The sequence below is a fragment of the Cynocephalus volans genome, chromosome 6, assembly GCF_027409185.1.
Source record: "Cynocephalus volans isolate mCynVol1 chromosome 6, mCynVol1.pri, whole genome shotgun sequence".
NCBI lineage: Eukaryota > Metazoa > Chordata > Mammalia > Dermoptera > Cynocephalidae > Cynocephalus > Cynocephalus volans.
This window is the reverse complement of record NC_084465.1, coordinates 156,104,317-156,130,179: the sequence shown is the minus strand read 5'-3', so window position 1 is coordinate 156,130,179 and position 25,863 is coordinate 156,104,317. Positions and strand designations below refer to the sequence as shown.

The window sequence follows — 25,863 nt, the reverse complement described above, 5'->3', positions numbered from 1 at the left end:
ACAGCAGGGGAAGAGGGTGACCGCTCCGAGCCTCGCGGGCAACGCTTCCGGCTTCGCCAAAACCCGCGATACTTCACCGCAACGGCTTCCGGGCCTGAAACGTTCCAAATCCCTACGCACGCGCTCTGCGGCCCTTAACACCCCGGCTCCGCCCTTCTGTGACCACGCCCCCGCCCGTTAGGGCGCTGCCCGGCCCCGCGCCGTACCTATACTCCACTTCTTCCCTCGGGCAACCTCGCAACAGGTCTCTGATTGGCTCACCAGGTAAGCGAAAGCCGAGGAAGCGAGGCGACGATAGGCTGGCAGCCGGGCCTTCCTTCCCGCAGCTTAGGCGGATGGTGATTGGTCGCTGCTGCTGTCCAATCGGCGGCGGGCTGTCCGATTCAAATCGGGATCGTTGGGCCTGTTGGTCGTTGGTCTTAGTCGAGTCGTTACCTTGGCCGGACGTGGAGGTGAGGTCTGCTCTTCCAGCTCTCTTGCCCTCCGCCCCGCTGCGAGCCGGCAGGATGGCCCACAAGCAGATATACTACTCGGACAAGTACTTTGACGAGCACTACGAGTACCGGTGAGCAGCCTCCTTATACTCCGGGCCAGCTCCCTCAGGCGCGGCTCCCTTAGGTGGGGAGGTCAGAGGGATCGAAAGTCGGAGCCTAGGGGGCCGGGGACGGGGTGGAGGCGAACTCGGGCCCAGCTCGGCTCCTGGTTGCTGCGGCCACTCGCAGTTGGTGCGCGCCTAGTGTGCAGGCGCGCTCGGACCCCGGGCCTTTGTTCGTTCTGCCCGGAGGATGAAGGAGGAGCGTCGACGGCCGCGTTTGTGCCCAGGTGGTAACGGGCGCAATACGGAAAACGGATCCGGTCCTGGATGGCGTGGAAGGACCGTTGGTGCCCTCTCCTCCCGTCCGTGGCGGGTCGCGATAACTAGAACATTCAGTAACTGGTCTCGATTCCGGTTCCTTGAGCAAGACCAGGATTACTCGAAAAAAACGCCTCGAAGCGTCCTGCTTTTCCGTTCTCGGTCGTGCAACTTCCGTGCCGGGGTGAAGGCACTTTACTAGTTTATAATGTTGATTTTGGTCTGTTAACGTACTCAGAGGAACACACCTCTCTTTTTCTTGCTTTTGAATTTGGTGGTACTAGAAATTACTTTGGGGGGGGAGCTCCCGGAAAATGAGCTTGATGGGGGTGGGGGGTTGAAAATGTTAATCGGGTCTGGTGACTTAGGCGATTCTGCGTTAACCCAAGCTGTAGCGGTTAAGGGCATTATTAGAGCGGGTTCGTTTAAAGACCAAATTGAGAACTTGAGTGGACTTTGTGGGCATTTTTTTCTGCCAGTGTACACTGGCAAAATTTTTGGCTTTGAAGAATTTTTGACGTGTTGAGTCCTGAAGCGATGCACTAGAGCGTAGTGGCTATAATTGATCAATAAAATTAGCAAATTGGATTGTGAGGAAGAGCCTTAAAAATTCTTAGCTTTGTTTCCGGGAGACACATTGGAGCGTGCCTTCAAAGACTAGTTCACCCCTTGTCCTAGTAGGTAGTGATTGGAATGGTGAGTTCTGGGAGACTACCAAGATGTGGGGGTGGGGTGCGGTGTAAAGCCTCTGTCATCCTTGGCCAAATAATGACCTTGTTTTCTGCTGCCCTTTTAGGTTAGACTTCCAAGAATGCTATTTGAGGAAGAAAGGACATAACAGTGGGTGGCGCCCCTCCCCCCAATCATGAAAGTCTATCTTCACAGTAGGAAAACAGGATTTTTTTCTGGCCAGCCTTTCAAATTAGTAATTTGTGCACTATTTTGTAATCCCGTGTTGTTTTTTTCTGGCTATAGATGAAGTAGATTATCTTTCTATAGTAACCACAGACCACACAGTTATAACTGTGTAATACGTTGGCATATAATGTTCAATTATGTATTGTTAACCAAGAGCCCTGCTGGGGATGTCCAATAATGGACAAATTGTAAACTACTGTAATAACTTTACAAAATCTGGAAAACTTCTGAAACACGTATGGCTCCAGTGTTTGGGATAAGGATTTATGGGTCTGTATAAATTTCTTTTAAGGCATAATATTAAAATTAGATTAAAACACTTTTCAGAGTTATGGTAGCAGTAGTTCCAGTTTTTAGTTTTAATATACTCACATAATCATTGATGATAGGCACTAGACCTGATTTACTAGGTAGCTTGAGTGTGGTAATGTATAGAAGAAAATCCTGTCACATCTGAAGTAATTTATTCTAATCCAATATAAATTAGAGCTGGTTTTAATTGACCACTTACCATTTTATGAAACAAGATAGTAATTAATCTCCAGAGATACTTTTTTTTCTAAAAGATGACCGGTAAGGGGATCCTAACCCTTGACTTGGTGTTGTCAGCACCACGCTCTCCCAAGTGAGCTAACCAGCCATCCTGATATGGGATCCGAGCCCATGGCCTTGGTGTTATCAGCACCACACTCTCCCGAGTGAGCCACGGCCGGCCCTGCAGAGATACTTTTAACGGGAGTCTATACTGGTAATACATCACTGAGGAGTGAGTCTAGGGTGGTTTGTATGGAGTGGTGGATCATGCAATGTAAGTTTCAATTATGGTTAGTAGAGTATATTTCTCACTGTGCAATATCTTATATCTCTGTTTGATTTTTCTTTTGTAATTGCAAACTTGATTTCATAATCCTTTTACTTGAGTTTAGGTTCTTCTGTAAAGGAAGTGTCTTTAGTGTCTGGAAAACAGGATTTCTTTGGGCAGCTTTACAAATTAGTAATATTTGAACTGTTTTGTATTCCAGCTTAAATAAATGTTGGATTTTGGAAGTAAATTTCCTTATGCATTGTGAGTTTGAAAACTAAATACAGATAGACTCCCCATGTGGGCTTCATACTACTTAAAATTTTTTCCTTTAAAATGAAACTCTGAAAGAGAACTTGTTCCATGGTTTATGGAGAAGGTGGGGTGGAAACTTACCATTTAAATAACTTGTTGGTACATTTATGTAGATATTATGCTTGTAAAATTGAAAGAAAAGGTACAAAATCATTACATTTCTTTGCAAGACTAATCAACAATGTAGATCATAGAAATGAGGCTATTTGTACAGCCTTAAAAATTAGACATGAAAGCAGTACTTCAAGAATGAGCGTGGTACCTGGTATTACTGAGGATCACCATATACTTTGCTGGAATTGGTGAAAGTTCTATGGACTGTAGTAGTTAAGCATAATTTGACTTGGTGGCATCATGGCAACCTAGCAACATAGTAGAATTGTTCTGAGGCTCACTTTTGCCCTGCAAAAGTACTTAACTAACCAGCTACACATCCTGAAATTTAAGTTGATGACAGCTTGGTGCTTATAAAAAATCTTTTTATGGTAATTAAATAAAAACTCTAAGGAGGTGTGGATTCGTCTTTTAAAAATTTTACAAAGTTACAATTGTACATATTCTTGATGGTTTGATATTGAAGGCTATTTCATGCCTGCCTAAGAAACTGAATAAAGTTTTGGATATAGGTCAGTAACTTATTGGGAAACTGAAGGTCTGTGTGAGCTTGCAAATACATGTATACTTGGATGTGCAGTTAGGTTTTTGTTTTTGTTTTTTCTTAATTTTGAACGAAGTACTTGAAGTATAAAGCAACTTCTGGAGTATACAAGGACTTGTATGTACTACAAATCTAGTGTTGAGTAACAGGAAACTCAGGCTAACTGTAACTAAAAAGAGATTTTTTTTGCCCTTACTTAAAACTCTAGTCCAGACTGGGATAATTAGGGGCCGGGTTCCTTCCCTCTTGTTACCTTACCATCCTCCGTAGATTGCTGCTCTAGCTCCTCGGTTACATGTATCTGCATCCAATAGGAAGGAGAAAGAGAAAAGAGTTGGGTATGTTCTTTCCCTCTGAGGATACTTTTCATAAGTTGCATATTTTCTGCTTATATCCTGTTGGCCAGGATTTAGTCACATGACCAGAGCTAGCAGTAGGGGAGACCGATAACCATGTGGCCAACTTAGATTTTGGGGTTCTATTCCTGAAGAAGATTAAGACAACTAGCAAGCATTTTCTGTAAGAAAAAAGTTAATCCCAGATAAAATGCCTTCTGCTTTTGGACTGTACACTCCTAGCTCCCTAATTTGAACACAGGCCATTGAAAATCAGAATTAAAGGTAGTAGAAAGTAGCCCCCAATATTGATACCAATGATAATGTAACATAGAGTTGCTTTAAAGAACTTTGTTTTGAGGACAAAACCTTTAAATTTTAATATCCTAAAGGTGTATGTACAAAATGATCATAATTGTAGGAAAGGCACTAATACTTAGCTGTGTCTTTTAACAGGCATGTCATGTTACCCAGAGAACTTTCCAAACAAGTACCCAAAACCCATCTGATGTCTGAAGAGGAATGGAGGAGACTTGGTGTCCAACAGAGTCTAGGCTGGGTTCATTACATGATTCATGAACCAGGTAAGTTTTCCTATAGTAAAGCCTTAACTGAATTAAAATACGGGGGTACTTCAAAAAGCTCATGGAAAGATTCATATTATCTTTTAATTCTGTTTTTCCACAAACTTGGTGAAGTACCCTTGTAGTAGTGGTGGTAGTTGTCAGATTTTTTTTAGCAACATTGACATTCAATGATGTCCCAAAGTATCTCCGTGATAAGTGATTATTTTCTAAATGACTGATTCCTTAACTCCCTGGAGAGATTTCCAATATTATAGTAATTCATATACCACAGGAATGAAAGCAGCTATGTTCTACCTGCAAAAATAAGTCAAAAAATAGATAATCTGTCTTAAAATTTGTCCTTGTTAATAGTATCTTATGTTTTGCCATATCTAGTATCTGCAGTCCCTTCTTTTAAAACTAAGAACTTATTTTAAGTTCTATATATACAAATTGATGCAATTTGAAGTGATCTGTCTTTTCCTTTAGTCCTCTTAAAGGATGTTATCTACCACATTAAGGTTAAATGAGATAACATAGTTTATGAACTCAGAATTTTGCTGCCTATTTTATGCTTAGATGAGTGTCTTATGAGAGTACTTCAAAAAGTTCATGGAAAGATTTGTATTACCTTTTAATGCTATTTTGCCACGAACTTTTTGAAGTACCCTTCGCATTATGTGGTATTAATCAGAAGTTTCCCAGATATTAAATATTAAACTAGACTGAAATGTTGGGGTTAAATTCTTTTGGATTATCAGTAATAACTTAAAGAATTTATAATGCTTTCAACAAAATTTAAAGACATGCTGTAGAAGCTAAAGTAGGTGGAACTAAAGGTATCTTGTTTTCTACTCTTCTGTTAAAGAAAAACAGCATCAAAAACCAAGACTCATAGTTTTCCTGGGATTGGGGCACATAATCATATTACAGTTCAAAGGTCTTTCTCCAGATAATACAAAGCAATTGAGGAACTTAACTGTAGATTCCTGGGCCCCTACCTACAGAATCTATGGGATGACCTTCGGGGACCTGCATTTTTATGAGCTGCTGGTGGTTTTCAATGTGCATTAGTGTGAGATATCCAGGAGGAGATTTGAATGAGGGGATCTTTCTCTTTATTTTTCACTCTGAGACTCTAACAGTAGAAACCACTCTCCTCAGATAGCTTCTCTACTTACTATCCCCTTTCTCCAGGATGGGTAAAACAAAAATACTGGAGGAATGTTCTCATTGTCAGGTTGTTTTTTTTCTGTTTACTGTTGATAGTAACTTTGAAGCAAAGTTCATTTTAGATACCTCCAACCAGTTAAAAGTGGACTTAGTTTGTTTTTTGGTTCAATTGAGAATTCTTTGATTTTTGTTGAGCAAGTTAAAATTAAGTGTTATATTAAAATGATGTAAATCATTTCTTTCCACAGAACCGCATATTCTTCTCTTTAGACGACCTCTTCCAAAAGATCAACAAAAATGAAGTATATCTGCGGATCATCAAATCTTTTTCAAATTTAATGTATATGTGTATATAAAGTAGTATTCAGTGAATACTTGAAAAAAATGTACAAATCACTCACCCATACCTGTGCATGAGCTGTATTCTTCACAGCAACAGAGCTCAGTTAAATGCAACTGCAAGTAGGTTACTATAAGGTGTTTAAGATAGTTTCTTCTAGTCAGTTTTTTCTAGTCTGTTTGACTTCACCTGTTACTTTTGTTAAATAAAGTTTTTGTGTTGCATTTATCACCATTAAAGGTTACTGAGATATATATTTTTTATGGTTAATTTGTGCCTGTGGAGATTATTTGGTTTAAGTTTTATAGTTTTAGCCATGAGGAAATAAAGAAATTTTAAATTTTAAAATAGCTTGGTATGATTGGGGTACCATTTATTTAACTTAGGAAGAAAGCAAGAACCACGGATAAGTTTAAACTAAGCCAAAGTAGATTTTACAGCTTTATTATTAGACAAGTTCCTAAAGAATTGTCTAGAATCTCCAATTGAACAGAAAAGCCCAACAATACTACCTGGGCTGCTTCCACTTGTCTAAGAATCGCCACTGACTGCTAGTGGTCTTGGGAGAAACACTTAACTCTGTTTTTCCTTTTCTCCATTAGCCAAGTGGGGATAATGTTCCCTATAAAATATAGCAAAGTTCAAGAGCACTGTAAAACACCTTCATGCCCTATTTATTTTTCATCTGTTTACATTGTCTTAGGCTAGGAAAAGGTTTTGGAGTTAAATGCAGACACAGGCTCTTTATGGTAATTGATTACTATGCTGGAGAGCCATTTTAAATGAGCCTCACTGGTAAATATAAGACCCTCTGTTTAGAAAGGATGTCTTTACACATAATGATTACAATAACTATTGAAAGTGATGAGCAGCAGCCTAGAATCTATCCCCAGCCCAGCCACCACCACAGGACAGACACATCAGGTAGAGAGGTACATGGTAACAATCCAACAGAAAGATGCCAAAATTAAGTAAACTTTATTACACCCTAGTGTAGACCCAGAGTGATGAGACAGGGGTGACAGCTACCCCTCAACCTACAGCATAGATTCTGGCCAGACCCTAGGAGAGATCTGAGAGACCTGCTAGAGGTTGGGTGTGTCCAGATATGTTCGGTAAAGCTGTGGGACCCAGTTGGACAGAAATGTGGAAGAGAACTGGAGCTGCTGCCTCCATTTCCTGCTTGAAATAAATGGTCTATGTGCAAGGGACAGAGGACACCTGTAATTTGCTCCAAACTCATTAGGTCCCATTCCTCAAGTGGCCTACGTTGCTGGCAAATATTTTCTGTTCCTTAAATCTGCTTCCACCTTCCTCCAAGCCTCTGAGGTAGGAGTTCCTCCTCCATCTATTGAAATCCACTTTGCGGCCTTCCCCTGTACCTCTCTGGTCAGCCTCTTATCCTTGATGCCCCTTATAAATTTCTTAGTACTTAACGCATTCAGCACTCCCGAAGAGCCTTTTTTCACTGCAGAAACCATACTTTCCTGTCCCATAACTTTGTCCTAAGCGCATTTTTTAATGTTCATACCATTTGAAATAAGTAGCAATTTTGAAGTTAAATTCCTTTCCGTGATTACTTCCATGCTGCTTAGTTTCTGAAAATGTGGGATACCAATCTTTTTGTAAGGCTTTACAGGGTGTACAATCTCCCAAGTCACCGATCTTGAGGAAATCTTAAAGGAATGCAATCGTGAGCGGGGCCACCCCGCATTGCCCTTACTAGTAAACTTGCCTCTTCAGGTGACTGCCGCAAAGGTCACCTCTGCGAGAAGCCTTTACAGGCCACATTATCCAAGGAGCTCTCTGACCTCCTAACTAATGTTAGACTCCCGTGGCTCAGGGAACTCGACTAAGCTACGGCCTCACTCGAAGTTTCCAGTCGCTGTTGCCTGGCGCTCAGATAGTCCAGCACTTCAGGGCATACTTCAAGATCTTCTAACCTACACCGAGGCCGCAGCCCGCAGGAATGCCAGGATCCACGCCTGCTACCCACGTTACCGTGACCTCCACGTGTGGCCCGCACAGACTCAGAATCGCCCCCGCACACTTCCGGCCTGAGGAAGAGGCGGGTCCCGTCGCGCTCTGTGACGCACTTCCTGGCTGCTGCTCCAAAGGCGGAAACGTTGCGTCGTCTGTGGGGCCAGCCGACCGTCCGGCTGCTGGCCGCTACGGCGCGGCTTCCTCCGAGCCGCCCACCATGGCATCGGAGGGGCCACGGGATCCCGAAGGCGAGGTAAGGGCCGTCGGGGGCTGCCTGGGCCCGCGGGCGCTCTCGGCGGCTTCAGCCCGTTGACCCGGCTCGCCCCGGGGTTTCGGTCGGACAGTAACGGGGCTAGCCCGGCGGGCGTGCTAGAGACGGTCCGGAAGCGCTCGTGAGGGCTGCCGCGATCCCCGGGCCCGTCTGGGGGCGGTGGTCGGGTACCGCAGACCCCCGCCCCCGATTTGCGTCGCATTTAGGGTGTGATGCCGCAGAGGCCAGTGACGGCGCCCTGCCCAGCATGCACAACAGTCAGGGCGGGGGAGCTTGGGCGAGCTCGCGGAGCTCCGAGGAAGGAGTAGCTGGTTTTAAAGCACCCTGGGTTTCCCTAAACGTCGGGCTCCGCTCTACATTGCCACAGCTGGAGCCGTGGCAATCGCGTAAATTAGTTTGAAACTCTAATTAAAAACTATGGTTATGAAATTCTCAGGGAAAGTAGATCTTTTCCTATGTATCTAAACAGTAAGAGAAACAATACACTTTAAAAATTAAATTCCGAGTGCGATTTTCTACCAAAGCATGATTTTGCTTTTCAATGAAACTCGACTTAGTGGTTCACTGAGTAAAAAGCAAATGTTTTGTGCAACTTTTTGGAGAAATTTAATGGAAATAAACTTATGCACTCTGTTTTGAGTACTACATTTAACCATTCTCCGGGTGTATTTGACTGCAGTGTCTGTATGATTCTCAATCATTCCTAACTAAAATACGCTTATTCCATGTTTAAAACTATGGAAACGTCGTCAGTGTGGTCCTAACTATATAACCTGGGTTGAATTTTACTTCTACTTTAACTGGTTGTCCTTATTTTTCACACTTTATGTGTAGAAGACTGGTTTTTCTAAGAAGCATCAGGGAGAAATCGTTAGCAAACGAATTCTTGTCTTTACTAGGCAGAAGTTTTTAAGCAGCAGCATTGGGATGAGCATTTCTGGGGCCGTTAGAATGGAGCACCTCTCTTTGGGTTTTTTTGTTTACATTTGGTTGATTTCGGAATATATGTAGCCAACCCCCCTTTTTTCCTTCAGGGCATCAAGTTATCAGCAGATGTCAAACCGTTTGTCCCCAGATTTGCTGGGCTCAATGTGGCATGGTCAGAGTCCTCAGAAGCATGTGTCTTCCCTAGCTGTGCAGCTACGTACTATCCGTTTGTTCAGGGACCACCAGTGACTGAGTATGTATCTTTCTAAACTCTTGCCTTACCACGGGGCTTATTTCTTGGATTTAATGGTGACTAGGCTTTCAAATATGTTTCAGCTAACATATTAAAGTTCTGCACATCGCTCGAAAGTGCTCTTCAGCCAGGAAGGGTGAGCGAGTGGTGCAATTTAACTGTATCCTGCACCAAAAACTGGTGCTTTTTTTTTTTTTATTGAGACGTATTGATGACATATTTATAGGTACTGACTTATATTTCCATACATGTATACAATGTGTGATGATGAAATCAGGAAAATTAGCATATTCATCATTGCAGTATTTAATTATTTCTTTATGTTGAAAACTTTTGATCTCTCTTCTAGCAATTTGATAACATGCTGTAAATTGTTGTTAGTTATAGATGCGTAGCTCCACTCTACACCAGAAGAACTTATTTTTCTTATCTAGCTGTAATTTTGTGTCAATTAACCAACCTCTCACTATCCCTTCCCTTTTCCATCTCTAGTAACCACATTTCTACTCTTCCCTTCAAAAAGTTCAACAATTTATTTTTTAGCTCCCACATAGGAGTAAGAACATGTGATATTTCTCTTTTTGTGCCTTATTTCACTTAATTTTCTCCAAGCTCATCCATACTGTTGTGAGGCAGAATTTCATTCTTTTTTATGGCTGAGTAGTAGTCTGTTGTGTATATATATATATATATATACCTCGTTTTCTTTATCCAATCATCTGTTGATGGACATTTAGATTGGTTTCATATCTTGGCTGTTGTGAATAGAGCTGGGATAAACATGGGAGAGCAGGTATCTCTTCGATGTAATGATTTCCAGTTTTTTGGGTTTATACCAGTAGTGGGATTGCTGGATTGTATGGTAGTTCTATTTGTAGTTGTTTGAGAAACCTCCATACTGTTTTCCATAATGGCTGTACTAATTTTCAGCCCCACCAAGAGTGTATAAATGTTCCCTTTTCTCTGCATCCTCACCAACATTTATGATTTTCATTTTGATGATAGCCAGATCTAACTAGGGTGAGATGATATCTCTGTGTGTTGAATTACATTTCTCTAATGATTAGTGATGTTGAGCATTTTTTCATATACCTGTTGGCCATTTGTATGTCTTCTTTTGAGAAGTATCTATTCAGTTCCTTTGCCAATTTTTTTAATTGGATTCTTTTTTCTTTTACTTTTTTTTTTTTTTTTAAACTGTTGAGTTGTTTTGAGTTCCTTGTATATTTTGGATATTAATCCCTTGTCAGGTACATAGTTTGCAAATATTTTCTCCCGTTCTGCAGGTGGTCTCTTTGCTCTGTTGATTGTTTCCTTTGCTGCTATGCAGCTTTTTAGTTTGATATAATCCCATTTGTTTATTTTTGCTTTTGTTGCCTGTGCTTTTAAGGTTTTATTTATAAAATCTTTGCCCAGTCCTACATCCTGAAGCATTTCCCTTATGTTTTCTTCTAGAAGTTTTATAGTTTCATGTCTTAAGTCTTTTTTTGAGTTGATTTTGGTATATGGTGAGAGATAGGGGTCTAGTTTCATTTTTCTACATATGGATATCCAGTGAAAAGCTGTAGCTTTAACACCCCATTTTTTTCTTTATACTCATTCTGTTATTTGGGGCAAAGAAAAGATGGAGACTGCATTGCATCTATTAGTAGCAAATGCAGTTTCAGGGTGCATTTGTTCATACAGTTTAAAAATATATCATTCTGTATTAGTCTATTTCTGTTGATTACCTGAAACAGTAATTTATAAAGCAATAAAATTTATTTCTTACAGTTTTGAAGGCTGGGAAGTCCTCAGTTCAGGAGGTGCGTCTGGCAAGGGCCTTCTGTAGTGAGACAGGATGTTGCATGGCGAGAATGTGCAGAGCAAGAGTGCTCACCTCCTCACTTGCTCTCCTTTTAAAGCCTTCAGAACCACATCTGTTACTCCATGATGGATAGATCATTCAAAATCTAATCACCTCTTAAAACCCCCACCTTGCCATTACCATAATAGGATATCTCACCCTCTTAACACTGTTAGAGTGGGGATTAAGTTTCCAGTACATAAACTTTTGGGACACCCATTTGACCCATAGCATCATTTATCTAATGGGAGAGGAAATGGCAGGAAGGAAGGGGGAAGAGCAAAAAGACAAAGGAAGGAGCAAATAAATAAACATTCTTTTTATTTTTAAGGTTAAAATTTTTAAATCTTATTCAGGGAAGGGTGGGAGGTAGTGACCATGGCCACCTCTGTAATTCTTTGGAAATCACTGGCTTTTGCTTTCAGCCATTTTGCTTTATCTCCTGTGGAGGTGGATTTTACAAGTTTTGGTTTTAAATTTTTCTGAATTTGAGCTGAAAGAAGGCTTAAGTTTTCCTTTAAATTTTCTTTTTTCTTCTCAAAGTTTCATTCTCTAGGTATTTATAAAATGGCTTCCACTTTTAGCTGAATTTAGAAAAATAAGTGTCAGCCTTTCACATAATTGTGTAGATTTGTTTTTAGGTCATTTTTTAAGGTCTGCATTAGCTTCAGTGCTTATGTAAGAGTTCTCGTGCTTTATACTCCTTTGGTATGGTTCAAATGGGTTTCCTTTTTAATTTTTTGTGCCTGTGTGGTGCAATCGAAAATAGTTTATACCGCATATAAATTCTAGAATTATGTTTGCAAGAATGAAAATTGGAATGAATAAGAAAATTTTTGAGCTGGTATATTTAGGATATTTGCAAGTTGCGTTTTTTGACAAAAGTTGAAAACCTACCTTTATGGGCTACAGTTTGGTCTTCAGTAAGAATACCCAATTTTTCCACTGTAATTTCATCCCTTATAAAGAGGAGGATGCCATGGGACTCATTTGAGTTCTCTACCTTAGGTGTCACAAATGACAGAAAACAAAAATATATCTCACTGACAAGAACTCAAAGCCATCTGCTGGGTGGTATTCCAGTTACTGCAGATAAAGTTGGAAAAGATTCATATGACTAAAGCAATGTTTTGGCATTAAAATGAATAGAGATGAATCAAGAGACTGAAGGATGCACAGTGCTGAATTTAAAAATTAAGTTTTTTAACCCTTTACCTTTTTTTAGGTTTTTAAAAAAAATTATCACCAAGAAAAGATAGGCTCAATATTCCTGCCAGGCAAGGAAACAGCTAAGGATAAAGTAGGCATTAAACCAAAGGGGAAGGGTTTGAAAGGAAAAGAGCCTTTAAGTGGGAACGAGATAATGAGACTTCATATAGTTGAGAATTGATTATATAATCAGTTCTAAGATAGGTTAAAAATTGCATTACTGTAGTCAGATTACATTTAAATGGAGATCTGCTGCTGTGAAAAAGTAGAATTTTTCTCAACAAGCCTATTTTCTCTTTCCTATTTGTTCCACTACATAGCAACCTAAATCATCTTTGTATGTCCCCTCTCCTCATCTTCCCTTAAAGGAGGGGCAGTCACCTATTATAGAATCTGTCTCCCTCCAGTATCTTTAACAGTGTTCTCACAGGTTCTTCATTTATTCATTTGGAATTAATTATTGAAAGACTACTATAAGGAAAGCATTAGATGCTAAGGGAGGAAAAGACTATCTCATGAGCCGTGTTCCTCTTTATCAGTCTTACATAGACTTGAACTGATGGAGATGAAAGAAAACATACCATCCTCCAAATTTACATTGTAGGACAGGACAAAGTAATATTAATAGAATTAGTCTGATATACAGAATTTGCCATGTTTGCAAAATACTGGTTATTTACTGATGTAATGAACAAATAGAGGCCTATGCAAACAAAATAAAGTTCTCTGTTCCAAGTGAATGTCCATGGACAATGACTTTGTTGATTGCCGTAGTACATTTTTTGTGACAAAACCTGTGCTAACAGATGTGCGTGAGGATGTGTGCACTTTGGGTATTATTATATACTTTCACTTCTCTCATGCTTACCACAATCCATGAGGTTGTCATGGAGGTGTGATGTTATACTGAGACTAAAAATGTTTGTGCAGAGTAATTCAAATTAGCTCCAGAACCAGAATTAGCATTTAGTTCTTCTGACCTGAGTTTAATTGTAGTATTTTCCAGAATTGCAGCTTCTGTTGGCAAGAGTTTGTTGAGCATTTTCAGCATCTTGCTGTAACTATTGAAATTTCCGAAAGTACCACTTGATGCTTGTATTAGTCCATTTCTGTTGTTTATAACAAAACACACGGAACTGGGTAATTTATAAGAAAATGAAATTTATTGCTTACAGTTTCAAAGGCTAGGAAGTCTAAAGTCCAGGTGAGGGTCTTGGTGGTGGCAACAGTGATCCAGGGGTTTCACGTGGCAGAAGATGGCAGAGCAGAGAGAGAGACTAACTTTCTCATTTACTCTCTTTTTAAAGCCCTCCAAACCATGCCCATGACCACCATTTTTCATTCATTGTGGCATGGTCCTGCAATTTAATCACCTCTTCAAGCCCCACCTTTCATTTACCATAATAGGATTTCCCACCCTCTTAACACTTTCACAGTGGGGGTCAAATTTTGGGGGGACACTCAATCCAAGGCAGTGTCTTTAAGTTAAAACCTGTTAGCTATGAGAACTAGCACACAGCCTGGTAACATACAATAGCACACGGCTGAGCTTTGTGTTGCATGGCTCAGGTCAATTTGGTGGGTGGAGGAGCAGCTGGATCCTGCTGGGTCCTGGCCTGATTGAAGGGACCACATGCACGACGTATTTGAGAGTTAGTAGAGGAATAAGGTAAAATGGTTAGGGAGAAGCTGTCAGTAGCTTGGAAGCTTACATAGTGCAGCTGACAAGTTTAGATTTGCTGGGTAGGAAATAGAGAACTTTTGCTGGTGTTTTAAATGGGGTCATAATAATCACTCCTGAATTCTGGTTAGATTTTCAAGAAAGAGGCTATTGAAGACTTTGACTAGGTTCCATGCACTGAAAATAGAGCAGAAAATACATGAGAGACCTGCTGAAAGGAAAAATGGTTCCATAGTTATCCATACAGATTTTGGAGGGAAAGATGATGTAATGGAAAGATGTTAAGTTTGGGATTTATATGTGCTGAATTGGGGGAAAATGAAATATTAAACGGAAATGGTCTGTAAGTTGGATATGGAGTCTTGGAGCTGGCAAAGGTGCTGGATTGTTCATATACAAGTGAAGTCTGAGCAGAAAGATGAAGGGTTCCGATTCAGAATGAGTCTAAATGGGCAAGATAGGGAGAGTGCAGAGGAGAGGACACCAGGGAAGGAGACAAAGGAGGAGCCATGGAGGGTGGGTGAGAGCAAGGAGAGGCCAGGGTTCAAAGTCCAGGCCAGGAGACCTTTTCAAGTCAGACCCAGCAGATGCTGGGAGGAAGAGGCAGCTGAGTTTGGCAAGAAGTAGGTTGTGGGAGACCAGGAAGCTGTTGGTAGGAAAGAGGCAAGGAAGAGCGGAGCCTGGAGACCATGGGTTGCACAGATGCAGGCAGATCAGCTTTAGGGGAGAGGGGGCAAGAAGGGACAGTGAATGTAAAATGGGCATGTTACTGTAGGTTCAGGGTCATAGCATCTGGAATTTTCCTGACAGGCCATTTGAAGCCACACCAGATGCTGTGGGTTGTCTGTTTGATATTTTGTATCATATGTTGTTCTCTGCATGTAATTGTGTTTGCTTTGGATGTAAAGGAAAAATACCAGCTTTCCAGAGGAAGCAGCACCAGTGAGAGTACAGAAACCCAGTGACTCGTCCAAGGTGGAAAACTAGGTTGTGGTAGAGTCAGGACCCCAACCAAGGTCTCCTGACTCATGGATGAAAAGTTTGTGGATGACAGCATCCTTCAAAACCACCACTGGACCCTGCCCCTCCTTTCCTTTTTAGCTAAATTTTGTCTGTTTATCCATTTTTTTGGCTTTTTTTTTAAACTACTTTTTTTTACTATCAACTCATTTTCTTTTCCCATCTTCTCTTATGAAGAACAGATTCTTCACCTGAAATCTGCCCCCTCTCCGTCCCATATATTTTGAGCCACAAACAAAATAAAGCACAGAATTCCCAGAAGCATGTAGGACCAAGCTTTTACTCTCCCTCTTCTCTCTCTCTTTCTGCAAAGAACCAGTTCTCGTGGCTCTGTCTGTTTGCAGCAGCCCTAGGCCAGGTGGGACAGAATGTGGGACAGAAAAAGATCAGTGAAAAGGGTTTAGTTTTCAATTAGGAATATATCATTGTTAAAATTAATTGCTTATAAGTAAAATATCTTACAAGATCTAAATTTATTTAAAAATATGGATTAATATATAGTGACACAAGGCAATATATAATTAAGTACTAAATGGAAGTGAAAGCAGTAAACATTCTCTTTAATGTGTAGATACAGCCTGTAGATAGTGACTCCCTTTCTTATTCAACATAGTCTTTCTTGTGACAGCTTAGAAAAAGGATTTCTACTAAGTAGAAAGGTTAGAAATGGGATTTCTGCTAAGGATTTCTACTATGTCCATATCTCGTGACAGCCAAACTGTGAAGATCATAGGATGTATCATGATGAAGTTTGGATTTTCCTGCTTTTCAGTGTACCAGTACACTTTGGTATAGCTCTGAAGATTCACAGAAACACCTAATGGTACTTATTTGTGGGAAGGAGAAAGTTATGATTTGTATTTTAACTCTGCTTAGCATTTTGTCATTGTGTCAGCTTTCATGGGAAAATGGTTGAAACCTCCACACTTACACCAATTCGCTAAAATAAAAACAGTGCTAAATTATATTTTGGTCTCTTTTGATGCCTTTGGTACTAAAATGAAAAAAAAAGTTATATTTTGGTTTAGTCTAGCAGCGTGAACAAATTAAGGCAACCGTAGTGTTCAGAGATAGCACCCATCTTGGCAGTAGGGTGTGCAGTTCCCAGCCATGGTGTCCTCTTTGTACTCTGGCCCTGATACTCAGCAAAGCACAGGGCTTTGTAGTGGACTTGGAGCAGGGATGGGCTGGAGAAAACCCTGTGCAGGAGCCCAGAGGCCCTAGGAGGGAGGCATCCCCTCAACAGAGAGAATGGTCTTTATGGCTATTCTGGTCAGAGTTACTGAGAAAGGCTTTCCCAAATTCTTGACAGCAGGAGAGTGAAGAGCTGCTGTAGCATCTTCTGGCTCTGTTGATATTTCTTATGGACTTACAGCTTATTAGTGAGAAAGTGGAAACAGGTCAGCATCTTTCTTTGCAGGGTGAGAAAGAAATGCTCAGAGGTTTTATTTGGCTTTTAATTAGAAAAATTTCAATGCTAGAGTGAATGGTCTCAAAAATATTAAATGTTAAAAAGTTTAAATTAGTTTATTATAAGATATTAAGCTCCTTTGTGTGAAATCTGCAACTAAAATTTACGCTTTGTATTTAGGCAGAAAATATATACTGAAAATATGGCCTTTGGCACTTCAAGTTTTTCACCTCAGTATTCATCTTCTGAGATGACTCTTCATCCGTATGCCTATTCTCCTTATACCCTTGAGTCTACACAAAATGTTTGCTCAGTGCCTGGCTCCCAGTATGATTATAACCAACTCAGTTGTTACCGAGGTTTTCAAACAGTAAAGCCCCAAGATGAGCACATGTGCCCTCTCCCACAAGAGACGAAAGCTCTGTTTAAGGTGAGTAAATGCCATGGTTTTGTTGTGTCCTTGAGTTGGTAGCTTTAGTGTTTTAAGTGTAAAGAATTGGTAAATTTTTGTGTGACATTTTAGCATTGCTTATCTTTTTGTGTGTGGTATTTAACCTTTTTAAAAATGATGTGGTCTGATCTTTTAAAAATGATTTAATTGTGAATACTTACTAATTTTCTATTTTAAACCATTTTTATACTGATGGTGTTTTTATTTCATGTTGCTTTTTAATCCTTTCTACAGGAAAAAACCTATAATGAGAAAAGAACATATGAGGAGCAAAAGTTTGACAGTAAAAGGGCTGATGGAGCTGTGTCATCTGAGATAAAATCGGCTAAAGGTTCACATCATTTGTCCTTTCATGCTGAAAATAGTTTGAAATCAGGTAAAAATAATAAACTCTATAGTATAATGCTGACCTACTCCATCTACCTCAGAAATGCTGCTGTTCTTTGTACAGCTGTGTTCGTGAGCTTGGTCATCGTGAGTCCAAGAAATGAGACCCGGAGCCCAACACAGCTGAGGGCATCAGGCTTCCTGTGGGATTCTGGATGCCTGTCCTCCCAGGGAGGGGATTAGCATGGTGCCTGTTGCATTGTGGGCTCTGAAGTGCCTTCAACCTGTTATAGCCTTCTTTTACACATGAAGAACTTGTCTGAAGTAACAGCAAGTAGGTGATGGCCACAGGTTTCAAAACATGTCCCTAAATAAAAACAAATCACAACCATATCCTTTGTACTGTATTTGACTATGTTCATCCCTGACATTTTCTTTAGTGTTGTGTTGGGAGACTTTTAGTAGGTAGGAGAGTTTTGACTGTGGTTTAAATCCTATCCTAAGCAATACCAAACCTGGGCATTGTAGTTACTCAGAGTTTTTATTTGTACCACAAGTCACATCTGCTCTGGGCTAGAAAACTCCTGTTCCAGTCTGTGGCTAAAAGTTAGTGATTACAGAAAAGAAAATAAATAAAGTAAAACAAAAACAAAAATAAAATTAAAAAAACAAAAAAAAGAAGATAAAAGCTAATGATTCCACATGGTATCTTGTTTTATTCCTATAAATTATTTACTACTGCAGTTTTGTCACATATGTTAATTACCTATTTATGTAATGATTTAAAGTCTTTGTAATTGCATAGTTGCTAGGAATGGTCTACCAATTTAGTTACATATATAATTTATATTACTGGGTATATGTATTTTTCTTTTTTCATTGACTTCACTTGTAAACCATCTGGTATATGGAAATGTGAAAGGAGAATTTAACTGTTAACTGTAGTAACTCTTGGCCTTACAATTAAATGAGGGGCTTCATGGCACTGCGGCCTACCTCATCATCCATTGCTTTTAAGGAGAAAGATGGGAAAGAGGCGGTGAGTTTCATGCTATCTGCCTTCTTCCAGTTTGTTACAGCAAACTGAAAGATGGGAAGTTTATCACTTACAGGAAATTTGTTAGAGTCCCTTTAAATTTCCAAAACTCTAAAATGTATATTAAGAATAGTTAAAATGCCCAGCTGCACAAGGAGATTAAGGTAACTATTTCATCAGCTTTAGAATTACTCCTGATAGGTCAACCAGAGTGATTGATACTTCTGGTCATTTGTGTTTTGCACTGTTACAGAGAAGATTAATGACACTAGCAAAGGTTAGGATGTTTTGACAACAACCTGTTGCATCAGTAGCAATAGGCTTCTACTCTACAATTTAAGTTTGAGTATGGGTCATCAAGCAGTATCTAAATTTTTACCCTTTTAATTCTTTAATTACAGATGGTTATCATAAACGAACAGATAGGAAATCCAGAATCATTGCAAAAAGTGGATCTGCCTCCAAACCTAATTTTGAATTTACCAGATTGGATTTTCCTGAACTGCAGGGTCCAGAGAACAGTAATATGTCAGAGATACGAAAGCAACTCAGGTGGGGCCCTATGCGCTCCTTATCAACTGACAGTTCTCTTCTAGAAGTTGTAAGACCAGCTGCACTGTTGTCAGAGGTGAGTTGAGGGTTCTTCTTTTTCTTTCTCCTTAGCACATACCTCTTTAGTTATATCACTTCAAACAATACACATTAAATCCTCATGTGGGCTATGGAGTCCACAGAGCTGGGGAGGAGGTACTGGGAGAAACCTTTCCTTGTGCACTTAGATGACCTTCTCTGTTGTTTGAACTGTTTACAATGAGGCTATAACACCTGAAAAAGCAGCTGTTCTTTTAAAAGACTCACCTAGGATACTTCTTTTTATCTGGTGGCTAAAAGGTATTGTAGTGCCTCAGAAGGAAAAGATTCTAGCAGAGTCTAACTGCTTTGACAGCCCATTTTGAACATGCCACTTCTAACATTGCATTCTGGGTAGCACTTTTTCCAATACAGAGAAAAGACATTTTTAAAAAATGAAATAGACAGTATATTGAGCTCCACAGTATATTGAGTGCTGGGGCAAGTGAGAGCCGGACAAGCACTGGGCAACTCTGTGCCTCGCTGAGGAGAAATAATTAAACATGGGCAAAGGAGATCCTAAGGAGTTGATATGCACAATGTCGTTGTATGCATTCTTTGTGCAAACTTGCCAGGAGGAACACAAGAAGCAACACCAGATGCTTCAGTCAGCTTCTGAAGAGTTTTCTAAGAAGTGGTCAGAGAGGTGGGAGATCGTGTCTGCTAAAGAGAAAAGAAAATTTGAAGACATGGCAAAGGTGGACAAGGCCAATTATGTAAGAGAAATGAAAACCTATATCCTTCCTAAAGTAGAAACAAAAAAGAAGTTCAAGGATCCCAGTGCATCCAGGTGGCCTCCTTTTGGCCTTTTTCTTGTTCTGTTGTGAGTATTTACCCGAAATCAAAGGAGAACATCTGGGCCTCTCCATTGGTGATGTTGCAAAGACAGTGGGAGAGATGTGAACACCACTGCTGTAGATGACAAGCAGCCTTATGAAAAGAAGGCTGCTTGGCTGAAGGAAAATACGAAAAGGTTATGCTGCATATGGAGCTAAAGGAAAGCCTGATGCAGCAAAAAAGGTAGTTGTCAAGGCTGAAAAAAGGAAGAGGAAGATGAAGATGATGATGAATAAGTTGGTTCTAGTACAGTTTTTTTTCTTGTTTATAAAACTTTTAACCCCCCTGTACACAACTCATTTTAAAGAAAAAAATTGAAATGTAAAAACTGCATAATATAACTTCTAAATTTTTCAGGCTTTTAGTCTACAAATCTGTCTTGTTTTGTTAATGATACAGCAAATTCAGCAAAAGTTATTGCAGTAGGTGTTTTTGCCTTGCTGCCTAATAATTTTAAATTGTACTGTATTCAACATTTGGTCTCAAAGGTTTAGTCTAACAAATTAAGGCATTTTTCTCAAACGGATTTGAGACTTTGAAGAAAAAATGGTGTTGGGTTAATAGTACCTAAATGGCTTCTGACAAATTTCTGCTGAAGAGAGGGAGGTGGGGTACATGCCAGTATGAAGACAAGAAGAAACAAGAAAGAAAACATAGCAGAGCTCACCCATTCGTTTACCTCTTGAATTGAGAAAGGATTTCTGTTTCCTGTCCTTGGACTTCTCTCAGGTGCTTGGACGGACACTAAGGCTGAAGGCTCAATGTCAGTGGCTCATAGCGTGCAGAAGATATGCCAATGTGTAGCATTTCCCATGTATGGACCCTTTGTCAAAGAGCTGTGAAAAGTCAGGAAGACTGGTGGCTGTGTAAGAATCGCAGTTCCAGCTGGTGGATGCATGCCTGCCTCCTGGGTGCTGGGCTGGGTCTGCGTAGTGCCTGAAGAGTCATGGGCTCCCTGGCCTCATCACATGCAGAGTCTCGTGAGCACCACTCACAAGTAGTACATGTTGCCATGCAAACCATGGCAGGGGTGGGTGTGGGGTGGGCAGGCACGTGACTGACACTTTAGATCATGGTCACCTGTTACAGGTCAGTGTTACATATTTGAACATGAAGTAAGGTGCATCCATATATGGAAGAAGATTTACATACTGATTGCCTTAATATATATTCACAGTCTTTTGAATTATATGTGAGCTTTTAAAAATGTTTTTCCTTCTATAAGAAACTTTTTGTCCTGCTGTATTAGTGGTGTCTGTAAATGACAAGAAATATTAAGGAAAAAGGAAAATCTAATTGTCTGAAATTGTACAATTGAGAAAACCATGCTTAGCACTTAATCTTTTTTTCCTTTTTATTATTATTTTTAATTGACACATAATACTTGTACATACATGGGGTACAATGTGATATTTGAATACATGCGTACAATGTGTAGCACTTAATCTTTTTTTAATGCTATATTGTGGGAATTGATGAGGTTCCCTTGGATTTGGGATTATACGTAAGTACAGTCTCGTGTTTGAATTTTTAAAAACTTTGGGCATTTTTTCGATGTCACTAAATATTTTTTGAAAACAACTGTCATGTTGGATCTCTCATATTGATACATGTAATTTACTTAACCATTCTTGACCAGGTGAGCCATTTCTAGTTTTTTATTGGCCTCGCTGAGCACAAAAGTTGCATTTACTAACACAGCAGGCTGTGTTTTAAAAACTTTTATTTTTTATTACTGGGCTCAGGTATAATGAAATGGTAAATGGGTAAATTTGTGAGGCATATGAACTTTAAAAATTATTTAAAATCTAATGTCTACTTAATAGATTCAAATTTGAATTTATCAATTTACTTTCACCGTGGTCTTGTTGGTTACTTTGAGGGGTCTTTTTTTTGGTGGCTGGCTGGTGTGGGGATCTGAACCGTTGACCTTAGTGTTACACCACCACACTCTGAAGTCTCTGTCTTTTAATATACTCACATACACACCCCCACTGCATAGTATTGTTATATGCCTTATGTTCAATGTGTAAGGTAACTTTCTGTCTTCATAAAAGGGGCATGCATTACAGGCTTACAGTTGTTGTCTTTGTGTACATTTTGATGGATTGTTTTAGACTTTGATATGTGGGCTAGTGAATGATGTTTTTTGCATTCATGTGGGAGCATTGTAGCTTTAAGAATTGTGTAGGCACATCCATGCCGAGCTGGAAAGTTGTTTGGATGTACCACAGATTATCCATTCACCTACCGAAGGGTATCTTGGTTGCTTCCAAGTTTTATCAGTTATGTTGAAGTTGCTGTAAACATTTGTGTGCAGGTTTTTTTGTGTGGACATAAGTTTTTAACTCCTTTTGGGTAATTGCCAAGGAGTGCAGTGTATAGATCACATGCTAAGAATATATTTAGATTTATAAGAAACCACCAAACTGCCTTCCAAAGTGGCTGTACCATTTTGCATTCCCACCAGCTGTGAATGAGTTTCTGTTGCTTCATATACTCACCAGCATTTGGTGGTGTCATTGTTCTGGATTTTAGCCATTGTAATAGGGTATAGTGGTATCTCATTTTAATTTGCATTTCTCTGATGACATCTGATGTGTTTGCTTTTTAGGGTGAAATAGTAGTGAAAAATAATAATCCAAATGTATCTGTAACTGATAGTGCTCCTGCCAATTCTCCTTCATGTGCAAGAGGTAAGAATGATTAGAAAATATTATTTTTTTAAAAAGTCATATATTTTCTAAGTTTATTTTTAAATCTAGTGCAATTAAAGTGGTTTTTTGTTTCAAAGTTTTCTTTAAGGCAATTAATGTGTTGTTGATAAGTAAGTAAATGAGGTCCCACATCCATGCACAAGGAATGTAAAATAAGAAGTAAAATTATAGATGAAATAATGTCCAATTAAGTGAGAAATTTTATGAACTCAGAAATGACTGCTTCTTTCACTATTACCTATTCTTAAAAGTTTTTGGTCTCAGGAACCCTTATTACCTTAAAAATTGAGAGCCCCAAAGAGCTTCTGTTTATTTGGGTGAATATCTATCAATATTTGCCATATTCGATGTGAAAAGAGAAATTTTAAAAATATTAATTCGCTTAAAAATAACAATAATAAACATTACATTTTAATATAGCATATTTTTATGAAAAATAACTATTTTCCAAAATTAAAAAGCTGTGGTGAGGAGAGCAGCCTCACTTTACAGTTCTGCAACTCTTTAACATCTAGCTTTGTAGATTTGCTTCGGCATTCAGCTGTTTTACTGTCCTGCATTATGCAGCCTTTGGAAAACTACATGATACAACTGAGAGTGAGAGAGTAGGGAAGGCGAATAAGGCACTTGTGTTCTCAGGAAAAGTTTTGATTTCATGAGTCCTTCACAGGGTTCTGGGAGCCTCAGACCACCACACTCTACAGACTGTGCCATCCTGGCCAAGAAGTAATATATTCAGAGAGAATTCAGTAGATCCTGTTTTTGGCATTTTTATAGTAGCCTGTCATACCTGAAGACAGTTTTACAAAATCATTCCAAATTTATTTATGTGTGTTTTCTTTTGCATTCTCCTGTTTGATACATAGGTGGTTCAGTAAAGATCTGTACTTCCGAGGCTGCTCTGAGGATGTGTAGCTCTTTAGTGACAAGAACAGTCTGTCATACCCCTTGGGGGGAGCCACAGCCGCTGCCAGGTGTTCACCTGCCCATGTCCTGATGGATGTCCTTTTGTTTTGTCTATATAGAGAGTTTCATGGGCACCTAAGGAATAGTGTTGCCGTACTTATACCTGTGTTCTAAAAGACATAAATTCCAGTTATTGAGATAGCTGGAATCTAGTGATCTTTGACTTCTGATGTTAAAGGTACACATCAAGGTTAGTAGGGCCAAAATTTGATCTTTAGCTCGTTAATTCTGTGTGTTTGCCAAGTGGACGTTATTGTGGATTGTTTTTTTTAACCAAAATTATTGTTTGTCTACCCACCCCCATACCCCCAAGTTAAAAGACCAGTTTCTAGGAAAATCAATTAACCTTATAAGTTAAAGGGAAAAAATCCAGCATGCATGCTCCAAGAAGAAAAATAAGTGTAGTGAATACTCTAGTTTCCAAGAAGATGTTTTGAACAATAGCCTAAATTGAATTATACTCTGAACAGTTACCTCATGTAATGCATGTTTGAGTAACTAAGGAATTCCTATTTCACTGTCAAGATTGTTCAACAATTTTGGTTATCTTTGAGCAGAGTTATCTTGGACACCAATGGGTTATGTTGTTCGGCAGACGTTATCTACAGAACTGTCACCAGCCCCTAAAAATGTTACTTCTATGATAAACCTAAAGATGGTTCCTTCATCAGCAGATCTTAAAAATGTTAGTATATCATCTTGTGAAGTTTTATCTTCGGATCCTTCCTACAACAAAGAGAAACATATTGTTCATCCTACTAAAAAGGTATACATTGCTAGTGAAATGGTGGTTGCCAGGGGCTGCGGGGAGCAGGGAATTTATTAATGGGTACATAGTTTCAGTTTTGCAAGAGGAAAAGAGTTCTGGAGATGGATGATGGTGATGGTTGTAAGTGTGAGTGTACTTAATGCCACTGAACTAACTGTACAGTTAAAAATGGTTAAGATGGTTAATTTTATGTTATATGTATTATGCTTCAGGATTAAGAAAAAGAAGATATGCATCACATTTTGATTATGTTGATCTTCTTTGCCACTTTTTTATTTACCCCTTAAATCCTAATTGTGAAAGTGTTTCATTTTGTGCTGTAGTTGCTAGTCTGAGTTTGTTGTACTTGCACCTTGAAAAAAGAATAAGATGTCAGTCAAGGAATACAAGTGATAGTTTTTGTAGTGAATGTAAATGTCCATTTTAGACCTGTAGTCTTAAAATATGTGAACCATTTTGAATTTTTTAAAGAAGAGATGCTGACATAAGTTTATGGTCTGGTGTATAAAGTTGCTGTACCTTCCCCCCCCCCCCCCCCAGTACATTGTTGAATTTAAATCGCTTTTACCAGTTAGTTACTAGACTACTGATAGCAAAAAATTGAATTCCACATTTTGTCATCATTTGGTATATGTTACTGATTTTTGGCTAATTGAAATTTATTTACTTATATAAGATAGCATTTCCAAATAGATTTCCCCCCCTTAAATTCAGATAATCTTAAATTGTCATTTTTATTGATCCCTCTTTCTTCAAGAGCCTTTTTTATTTGTCTAGAGTTTTTTCTTGATGATTATTTTGTATGGATATATTATTTTAGGTTAAAATATGGTCCTGTTTGTTTAGTGCAGTGGTTTCCTATCTTTTTAAGTATGAAGATACTTTCTGATATTCAAAAATGTCATTAGCCCATCCCATGTAAATGGTGGCTGGGTGTTTATCATCCTTTGGCTAAGGGAAAATGTAATGGTGACAATTACAGCGAAGCCAGATGTGTGCTTATTAATCACAGTTCTGTGCAGGTATTTGAGAGCTAGCAGTAAGTATAGGTAACAGGCCCTCCCTTTTGTGTACACACAGAGCCTGGCTCTTGGTGGAGCCCTTGTGCCTGTCCCTGGGGCTCCTTCAGGCATTTGGGTACAGGCTGGACAACAGCTTACTGTCTGGTTCTTCAGTGCAGCTGCCAGGTCACTATCTGAGCTAGCTTTCCTAATACGCAGTTAACATTCTCAGAGTTGAAAGATTGTGTTTCATTTTCCTAGAATCTTTTTTAAAATTATTTTCTTAATTATAGGTATAAGAAAAGTTGATTTTAGAAAAATTCTAAAATAAAGATAAGAAGAAAATTAAGATCACCTGTAATCTTATAACCCAGATGGCGTTGCATTTTACAGAACTGGAATGATAGTGGTCATAATGGTTTTTTTCCTCTCATTTTCCATATTGTGAAATTTTATTGGAAAAACGATAGATATAATACTACAAGGATTTAGTTATGGAAAAGGTTTTCTCTCCCATAACTCTTTTGATTTCTACCCCCCAGGGAGGCCTGCATTGGTAATCTAGCTT

The 25,863-nt window shown here is 39.3% G+C and overlaps 2 protein-coding genes across 5 annotated transcripts in view; both read left to right on the top strand.

The window, feature by feature from the left end:
• Nucleotides 1–330: 330 nt before the first annotated feature.
• Nucleotides 331–5,921, top strand: CKS2 (CDC28 protein kinase regulatory subunit 2). Its single transcript, XM_063101445.1, has 3 exons — nucleotides 331–565; nucleotides 4,338–4,465; nucleotides 5,869–5,921. The coding sequence occupies exons 1-3, from the start codon at nucleotides 336–338 to the stop codon at nucleotides 5,919–5,921; spliced, it is 411 nt and encodes a 136-aa protein (XP_062957515.1). The 5' UTR covers nucleotides 331–335.
• Nucleotides 5,922–8,087: 2,166 nt separating this feature from the next.
• SECISBP2 (SECIS binding protein 2) overlaps nucleotides 8,088–25,863 on the top strand; it is a 40,962-nt gene continuing 23,186 nt past the window's right edge. For 2 of the 4 annotated variants that reach the window (XM_063099224.1, XM_063099223.1), the window contains exons 1-7: nucleotides 8,088–8,196; nucleotides 9,249–9,394; nucleotides 16,742–16,991; nucleotides 17,247–17,388; nucleotides 18,777–19,003; nucleotides 22,457–22,538; nucleotides 24,083–24,291. In XM_063099224.1, the coding sequence (XP_062955294.1) occupies nucleotides 8,161–8,196; nucleotides 9,249–9,394; nucleotides 16,742–16,991; nucleotides 17,247–17,388; nucleotides 18,777–19,003; nucleotides 22,457–22,538; nucleotides 24,083–24,291 (1,092 nt within the window). In that variant the 5' untranslated portion in view covers nucleotides 8,088–8,160. Of the gene's footprint in view, nucleotides 8,197–9,248; nucleotides 9,395–16,741; nucleotides 16,992–17,246; nucleotides 17,389–18,776; nucleotides 19,004–22,456; nucleotides 22,539–23,599; nucleotides 23,716–24,082; nucleotides 24,292–25,863 lie in introns of those variants that run through there. The other 2 variants (XM_063099225.1, XM_063099226.1) reach the window with 2 other exon arrangements.